Here is a 9,743-nt window from a genome sequence, read left to right on the forward strand (position 1 = left end):
CAATTTTAAATCAGAAGAAAAATTTTTAAAAATAGTAAATTTATTCACTCTATTAATAATCAAATCGAATCTTGTATATTATAAGGAATTTGTCTTTTCTATTGATTTTTTTGAATTAGATCAAAAATAATTCTTGAGATAAGTCATTTTTTAATTTTTTTATAAATTTTTAAATAATTTTTTAAAAAATTGTAATTTAATTTTAAAAATTACACTAAATATTAATATTATTATTTTTTATAAATAAAAAATTCAAAAAAATTATTCAAAAATTTTTCAAACAGACCCTTAATACCTTTTAATACATACGCATGTATAATACAAAACGTCGAATAGTAAGTTCATTTTTCAACTCATATTTTTATTTTTGACTTAATTTTAAAACTTTTTTCCCAACTTAATATCATGTTTTAACTCGGTTAAATACTTTATAAAATATGCAGTCACAAAGTGGCAATCAATTTCTAGTAATTATAAAAGCATGTTTATTTAATTAATTTGAAAACTATTAATTTAATGGTTAAGATATTCAATCTTTTACCACCAAAAAAAAAATCTTCGTTAATAAGTGATTTTAGGTCGTTAATCCTTATGAAATACCCACCAAGTACAATGTCAAAGTCAGTGTATTACCAAAAAGTTGAAAAAGTGCATCGTATCAAAAATTAGGTATCACGAATGTCCCACACTACTGGTCTATTCAAACGAAGCTTTCACAATTAAAAAAATAAATAAAAAGCGACGACAAAAATATTGTGGCCACAAAAAATTTCAGGATTTTTTTAACAAAAAATAGAAAAGAAATGAAAAAAATAAAACGAGTGGTGGCAACTGATGTCTATCCATTATTTGAGTGTACACGTGGCAGCATAAATTTTTTATAGTGGGGCGGCAAGTGGCAATGACGTGGCGAAAAGCGCAATGTTGAAAGCGACGCTTTTTTTTGTTTGCTCCTTTTTTTTTCTTTCTCGGGTTCTGTGATCCACAACTCTTGGTCTTTTCCCACTCAGCACCCTCTTTCAGTCTTTTTCTCGTTTGAATGTTTGATTATATATTTTTTCAGAGGATGTAAGATATTTTAACCTTTTTTCTCCTTCACAAATATCCCAAGTCATTTCTTTTTTCCTTGAAAAGGAAAAAACAATAAACCAAGGCCATGTATTTATGTTGTACTATATCTAGATCTAGAATAAGACTTCTCAGCTCAGGTAGTTCAATGCCTCAAGATAAATGATTTTTTTAGGTAGAAATTTTGAATTATTGTTCAGGAAACAGAAAGAAAAATCTGGATGGAAAACAATTTTTTTGTGTGTAGTATTTTTATCGAGTTAGACTAAATAAGTTGAATTTTTTATAATAAAATTATAAAATATAGATAATTTTATTGAAATTAGTGTATTATTATTTTTTTTATTTTTACTAAATTCATCATTTTAAAAGATCTAAATTCATTAAAATATTATTCTCAACTCATATTTTATCTAATTTAATTTTTATAATAAATGAAAAAAATACACATAAAAAATTAAAATACATACCACAATTAAAATTTTAATGTACAAATAAAAAAGGGCTAAGACCATTTTCAGTAGAAAACTCATTCACATTCCTATTTATGGCCCATTTATCATAAAAAGTAACTCCACATCAGTTTTTGCGTCATAAACAGTAAATAAAAATTCAAAGCATCTCTCTCTTCTCCATTAGAAAGAACTAACTTTAGTCCCTATTATAATCTTACTTAATTAATTAATTAAAATACTTAAAATTAATATAATTAATTTTTTTAATAATGTAATTTAAATTTTTAATTTAAAAATAATTCACTATTAAAAGATATTAATATTAAATAAATTCATATATAACAATAATACACAATATATAATTCGATTAAATTTAATGTAAATGTGACCGATAAAACGGTATGTAATACTATTTATCATTATTCAGCGTATCTAATGTGAAAAATAACAATTTTTTTTTATTTTAAGGTTAACAAAAAAAGTATATTAAAGGACAGAGTACTATTTTTTTTATCATAGTAACAATAAAATTTTTAAAATTATTTTTTCTGGTCTTTTTGATCTGAAATGAATAAGTACTTTGGGACATTCTACCCTTTAATAATAATTTGTTGCTAATTTTAAAATAAAAAATTTATTATTTTCCATGTCAGATCTTCTGAACAATGATAAAGAATGCCACATTACCGTTTTATTGGCCATGTATATATTAAACTTAACAGCTGAATTCCTCTAATAACAGGTTAATTTTATATTTTTATCCATCGTTAATTATTTTTAGTGTGTACATACATTAGAATTTTATCATAAATATTTTTATAATTTTAAAAATTTTTTATGTACATTTTTATCTATTTACATTAATTTTTAATTATAATAATATTAGTATGTTATCTAATTTTTAAGGCGAAATATAATTTTATATCAAAATTTTAAACTACTCTATTTTTTAATAATATTTGTCAAAATTTTTCAAATGTTTTAATTAAATATAAATTTTACATTGCCAATATATTATTTAATAGAAAATTTTAACTTTTTCCAATTATCTTTAAATTGACATAACCCTAAATCCTAATTAACACAATATTTAAAAAGATTTTATCAGAATGATAGATTATTTTTCCAGTAATTGACAAACGCATGATGAGTACCTTTTCTTTTCTTTTTTTTTCCCTTATTTCAGAATCTCTATTTTCATTGGCAAGTTATTATTATTGGTAGGCTCACTTCCTTACTCGTTCGTTGCCACCTGAAAGAAATATCAGGTTCCTCCTTGTCTTTGAGCGGTTTTTTCTTCCTTTCTATTTATTATTATTTTATTCCAGCTAATATTATATGAAGTTTCAAACACATGAAGCATTATTATATTAGTCAAGCTATTGCTTAATCGGAAAGTGAAAAGTAGTAATAGATTATTCTTCAGAGGCAGACTAAAGAGAAATTTAAATGCGTTATAATATGACCAATCAATTGGCAATTCATTGAAAAAATTAATATTTAATATTAACAGTATCTACTAAATTTTAGTTTAATTTTATTTGAATCACACAAAATATTATATAAATATTTATAAGATCAAATATATATCATAAAAATTAATTTCAGATTTAATATAAAATTTTTTATTCTAATATTTAATTTTACTTTAATTTAACAAGGTTATAATAACAATTTTACAATATACATCTAACGAATTTAATAAATAATCTTTGTTTAAAATAATAAGGTCTGATTTTAATATTGTTTTAAAAATTATATCTAATACAAATATTTTAGATCAATTCAATTACTGTAAAAATAAAAAATAATATTAAAAAATATCTCATGAAAATTGCGGCAAAAGATCATATGCAAGAAGATTATTGTAATTTTTTTTATCGTACAATATCCAAGATAACTGAATTTTAAACTAATATAATATCTTCTCATCTTATCGCAAAAGTTATTCTCAAATTTTCCCCATTAAGCCATGTAAGCATCAATTATTCGAAAATGATGTAACGCTCTCTAGAATATCAAGATTTTTTAATCTATAATCTATAACAATGGTTGAATATAAAAAGAAAAGAAAAGTTAAGAATAGGCTTAATATTTTAAAATGATTTCATCAAGATATTATTTTCAAATAGAAATAATAGATATAAAAATGTATTTAATTGTATAAATAAGGAAAAAAACATAAATTCTTTTTTTGTCAAAGACAAAAATTTTCTACAATTTTTGCTCTTCAAAATAAAGATAAAAAATATTTTAATATTTTTGTTTAAAATATAATTTAAATATAATATAAAATGTGCAACCTTAGTTTTGATTGTCTGTATGAATAAGCATTGCAAATATTTTAAAAATCATGTTATTGTCATATTGATACCTGATAGGATAGTTGATATAAAAACTTATCCAAATTTTCTTTATCAAAAAGTTAAATGTAGAGAAAATGAATGAAACAAAGGGAATATATAAATATATATAGCAAAAGAATATAATATGGATTTATCTTGTAATATGAGGTAAGGAAAATTTAGCGGCCAAGCATTAATCATGAAAGGGCGCGTGGCGCCACTGAAAGCGCGAGTGGGCCCCCTGACCGGAATTATCCACAATGCGCTGTATCTGAGTTCTCTTTTCGCCCACCCAATTACAAAACGCAAACTATAATACTTAATTAAGATTAATATTGTATCGAAATATTTAAACGTTCACAAAAATATCATTCAAAAAATATTATCAACAAAATGATTTTTGAATGATTTAAATATATAATAAAAATAATTAATAAATATTATATTTTTATAAATAATAAAAAAATTTATATTTAACAAATAATTTATTTATTTAATTTCAAAATTTAAATTTTGTTTTATATATATAATAATTTATTAGTTAACAATAAATTCTTAAACGAATTAGTTTTTGCTAAATCGAATTAAGAATACTGCAAAAACAAAAAAATACATGTTAAATTTATTAATTGAAAAATTATTTTATAAAAAATATGAAATTTAAATTTCTAATTAATATATTTAGGAAAAATAGAAAAAGCGAGAAACATCAAACATAAGCTGCAGCCAAACGCCACGTATATTGGACCTCTTTCAACGTGAACCACAAGATGCCATCCACTTCTCGAGATTTCGAAAAGATTAATAATATTTCAATCAGAAAAAAGGAAAAAAGAATTATTTATTTAATTTTTGGAGGAGAAAACAAAAATTGAACCTGTGAGGTGGCAGCACCTCGTTGCTCCTTTTCTTCCTTTTTAGTCTCTTTCCCACTCTTCTCTTTTATATCTACCTCTCTCTTCTCCTCCTTCTCCACCTTCACTTTCTTCTTCTTCTTCTTCAATTTTTGTTCTTCTCGCTCTTTCTGTTTCCAGTTTTCGCCATCACTTTGTTCCCGATCGGATTTCTGGGTGGAAAAGGTGGTTGTGGTGCATGATCACGGTGTCTCACAGCTGAATCTCTGTAATTCTGAGCTGAAAAAGGGAAAAGAAAAAATTATGATTGTGTGTACGGAAGAATAGAATATCAGTGTTATTTGTATGATGTTTTTGGTGATTTTGATGAGCAAAAAAGTTGAATTCTGTAGAGAATTTGTAGATTCTAGTCCAGAAGGGTGAAAGGTTGTGTTTCTCTTTCTCCTTTTGGTGATTTATTTGTGAAGTGTTCAACTATTAAAGAAGTTGTGAAAGGAAGAACTAGTTTGAGAAAAGTTTGGTTCTGTTGAGGAGATCTTAATCACTTGGTTCTGCTTCCATGGCTGTTCAAGTATGTAAAATATGACTTACCTCCTTTCGTTTCTTTTCATTTCTTTTTTTATTCTCCCAAGAATTTGATTTGTCTGTAATTTCTTTTTGAAGGAATTGATATTGAGATTTGTATTTATTTTTTGGTACTATTTTACATTAATTTTCTGTTTAAGAGTTAAGACACCTAAAAAGTTCATTTTTTTAATGCTTCTGTTAACAATTTTGAAAGGTCTTATAAATGATATCATGTTTCATCAATGGTATAATTATTTTTCTTGTGGTCTCTCTCTCTCTAAAGCTTTGGGTTCATTTCAATTGAGGAATTGAACTTAACAATTATTAATTGACTAGTTGATAATATTTGCTTTCTGTGATCTTAATTGTTCACTCGGAAGATGAATTATATGTGGATAAATGAAATTAACAATTTAGGTATCATCATACAATAACTTTTTTAAGAAATATTTTGTAGCTTTGCTTTATAACTTACAAAAAGTAGTTCTTAAAGGAGTTGTTAAAGCATTAAAGGACTCTTTTTAAAGAGCTAAGAGCCTAAGATCAAACACTTGTGCTTTTTAGTCTAGTTGACTTTTCTTTTATAAGAAATTTTAAAAAATTGGCCAATTTCTCATCATATTTATTTGCTATCTGGATTTGATGTAGGATCAAAGTGGAGTTGCTAGATTACAGGGTGGTCTCACAGTAGGAAATGAAGTATCTTTTGTTTCTCGAGCATACTCAGTTCCACATGTTCAATTGAATGATCAATTTTCCTGCGGAAATGACTATTCCCCCAAGGTTTGCTCTAAATTCTGAAGTTTGTTTCATTTTCAACACTTTGATTTTCACATATACTTGACACTATGCCTTCGGTTTGATCAATTTTGTATCTATCTACTTCAACAGGTGAGGAAACCATATACAATTACAAAGCAGCGAGAGCGTTGGACAGATGATGAACATAAGAAGTTCCTTGAAGCTTTGAAGCTGTATGGCCGAGCTTGGCGTCGAATCGAAGGTATAACCAATTAAAACTTCCACAACTTAGTGAAGCAGGTCGTGGAATTTTCATCGCATACTTGTCTAATTATGATATAAAGTGATATTCGAGCCTTGTGTTGCTAGGTAGAGTCAGCTATAGTGTTGTCTGATTCATATAGTTGAATGGATTTAGCGAAACATGGCTCTTTTATTGCTCTGTATCTTAAGCAAGTATGTGATGAAGATTCAAGTAAAAGAAACTGAGAGAGTAAATAAAAAGATGTGCTGGTTCTGAGATTTTGGATGCCTTATTTTTCACCACAGAACATGTTGGCACAAAGACTGCTGTTCAGATTCGAAGTCATGCTCAGAAGTTTTTTTCTAAGGTTTACAGCTCAATTCAATTCCACTATCCATTATCTGCCATAAATTTTTGTATGCCATAAGGGGTAATGATAGGTGTACTCACTTTGCTTTGTATAATGCAAGGTGAGTTCCTCCTCCATTTCTCTACCCTAAGCTATATATGAATTTATAAACCTTAGGAGATGCAAAGTACTAGCTTCCTTGAGGAAGGTTGAAGATTCCATGTTGAAATCATTCTGACTCCTCCTTTGAAACTTAAATGGCAGGTTGTCCGAGACTCGAGTGGGAACCCTACAAGCCTGGTGGAGCCAATTGAGATTCCACCTCCTCGACCAAAGCGAAAGCCGATGCATCCCTACCCTCGGAAGCTAGTAGAGATCCCCAAGAGGGAAATTTCTAACCTGGAACATTCAGTGAGGTCTAACTCTCCTAAGTCAGCAGATGTGGATCAAGAAAACAAATCTCCCAAGTCAGTACTATCTGCAATTGTTTCGGACACCCTTGGTTCCTCGGATTCAGATACACTGGCTGGAAGTTTATCCCCAGTGTCATCCATGAGTGGCGGTAATACCAGTAATTCTGCACTTGCTGAGCCCAAATCATCATTTGAGGAAGATAGGTCCACACCTCTAGTTGGACTAAATGCCAATTCTGCTCAACATGAGCACCCTCTTGTGGTAATTCCTAATCCATATCAATTTCATTCATTACGATATATCAGAACAAGAAATATCTGTCATCACTAGACATAGGATTGTTGAGAAATATGATGCATTGATGAATGGAGTTCTAATCTTGTGTTTGATCTTAATGTTCAGAAACTTGAGCTTTCCCACAATGAAAGTGTTTCTACCAAAGATGATGTGGCTGAAGAATCATCCAGCCGCACTCTAAAACTTTTCGGAACAACCCTGTTGTTAACAGATACCTGTACTCCAATCAATGAGGTATCCAAACCTGTACCTATCAATACTATGCATCTTATGCAACTTCAGAGCAGAAATTCAGATGCTACAAAAGATCCTGCAACTGTTGTTGCACCTTGGTGGATTCTTTCACACAACAGACCATTCATACCACTGCACAAGCAGCCTGAGGAGAAGAATCGGGATTCGGATCTTGGGGAATTCGAAACCAAAGAAGTTCAAAAGGAACCGTCATGGAGCGGTTCGAACACTAGTTCAGTTAGTGATGAAGAGAACACTGCAAAAAGTAAGGAGCAAGGCATGAGTCGCATAAGGGTGAGGCCTAGAACTTTTGGCAAAGGGTTTGTGCCATATAAAAGGTGTATGGCAGAAAGAGAAAAGAACCATTACTATTCAACAATGACATGTGAGAAGACGGAAGAACAAAGGATCAAGCTTTCCTTATAAGGTTCCTTTTCAAATTGGTTCTTTCTTCGAAGGAGTTACCCCCTTTATTTTTCAGATATGTACTATAACTGTTTGCCCTGTTTTCTGTTGTTTGTTGCTGGGTGACTTGGTCCAATGAGGAAGAGGGAACAAAGGGAACTGAAAATTTTGACATTGCAAAATCTCCAGCTGTTCAAATCCACAAACCAAGCTTCTTTGCACTATATATATATAACTTCATGACCTCTTTAGTTTTTTTTCCCCTTTATTTTTTATGTTTGTGTTTCCTCCAAATTCTTTCTCACCTTCACCTGTGAATTATGTATATGTAGAGCTTTTTTGGTTTTCAGCATTTTGTTCTTACTAAACGTCAAAAGTGTAAGTTACATCTATATACTTGTGCAATAATCATTACTGTGCTTGTCCAAATGTTATCATATTGAATAAGATATATCTTTGATGGAATCACTTCCCACGGGCACTTTTCAATTTTTAAGGATTTTTGAGGCAAGTAGATCCACACTGTGCATGCTAAATTTTCTTTTATTTAGCAATGATAGAAAAGATAGAAGACATCGTAACAGACGGTATTGGCTATTGGGCCACTTATGTCTTGTTGTGTTTCTTTCTTTAGGGGTTTTGTTTCTGATAGCAAATATGGTCTATTCTCCAAATCAAGTAAATCTAAATCATAATTCATAATGCAATGTATTGAGTCTATTTAACAGATTTGGAAAGTTAGGGTTGCACAAAGGATTAAAGCTTTTATATGGCTAGCTTCAAATAAAGCATTATACCTAATAATAGATATATGAGAATTATAGCAGATTAGATTTAGAATTGCCTAACGCACCATATTTTTTTAAAAAAGATTTTTTAGTTTTTTGGTTTTTCACATTATCCTTGGCCCGTTAAAGATTAATGTGTCGACACTTGCTTAAATAAATTAGACACTTGCTTAAATAAATTAGTAAACTAACTATTAGACTAATTCAACTTAGTTAAAGAAATTTTAGTATACAATCATCTTATATATATACATAAAAAATTAACATCACTTGTATAAAGAAACATATTAAAATACAAAAAATAAAGTAAACACTTATATACAATTATTTTTATATAAAGTTAATAGTTAAGAGCTATTAAATAACAATTTAATCAAACATGTTAAATCATTTAACGGTTTCATTAACAGTTTTACATGGTTGAAAAAAAACGTCAAAAAATACTAATGACAAATAAATTCCTGAAAATTTAAAAAAGTGACGAAAAATTATTTATAATAGATAAGATTTTAATATTATTTTTTGTAAATTTTATTTGAAAAATAAGATTTTTTATTTTTAAAATTTTATTTAATTAGTTGAAATGGTGGTATTTTAGGTATAAAATGTTATTAAAATTTCAGTCTCCATCCTAAAAAAATTTTAATCCCCTGTGTCCCTACTTTTTGGAGGTATTGAAATACTAAAATTTTGGAAACAGAATTTGAATTTTTAATATTAATTTCTAGATCAACAAACATGATATTGAGTCCTAATTTCCATTCCAATATATTAAAATAAATACTACCTAAGAACATAAGATAGAAAGATTCCTTAAATTAAATAAATAAAATATTTATCGAAATGTGTAATATATTTACAATTCAATATTTTAAAAATGCGTACACATTCCGAGTACAAAGAAAAAAAGATTAAAATTTACAAATACAAATCGGATACTCTATATCTAAGATATGATAGAAGTTAAAAAAACAAAATATCT

The 9,743-nt window shown here is 28.0% G+C and overlaps 1 protein-coding gene across 1 annotated transcript; it reads left to right on the forward strand.

Annotated features, from left to right (window-relative positions):
* The first annotated feature begins 4,811 nt into the window (after positions 1 to 4,811).
* On the forward strand, positions 4,812 to 8,438 carry LOC107457972 (protein REVEILLE 1). Its single transcript, XM_016076174.3, has 6 exons — positions 4,812 to 5,293; positions 5,938 to 6,072; positions 6,181 to 6,292; positions 6,580 to 6,641; positions 6,888 to 7,298; positions 7,440 to 8,438. Exons 1-6 carry the CDS (start codon positions 5,282 to 5,284, stop codon positions 7,992 to 7,994), a joined length of 1,287 nt encoding a protein of 428 aa, XP_015931660.1. The 5' UTR covers positions 4,812 to 5,281; the 3' UTR covers positions 7,995 to 8,438.
* The last annotated feature ends 1,305 nt before the right edge of the window (positions 8,439 to 9,743 follow it).

The sequence above is a fragment of the Arachis duranensis genome, chromosome 7 (assembly GCF_000817695.3).
Source record: "Arachis duranensis cultivar V14167 chromosome 7, aradu.V14167.gnm2.J7QH, whole genome shotgun sequence".
NCBI lineage: Eukaryota > Viridiplantae > Streptophyta > Magnoliopsida > Fabales > Fabaceae > Arachis > Arachis duranensis.

What these genes read in the sequence shown, in the direction of transcription:
- LOC107457972 (XM_016076174.3), top strand. An exon ending in AGCTTGGCGTCGAATCGAAG is followed by an intron (nt 6,293 to 6,579) that starts GTATAACCAATT and finishes TTTTCACCACAG; the next exon opens with AACATGTTGGCACAAAGACT. An exon ending in CTCAGAAGTTTTTTTCTAAG is followed by an intron (nt 6,642 to 6,887) that starts GTTTACAGCTCA and finishes CTTAAATGGCAG; the next exon opens with GTTGTCCGAGACTCGAGTGG.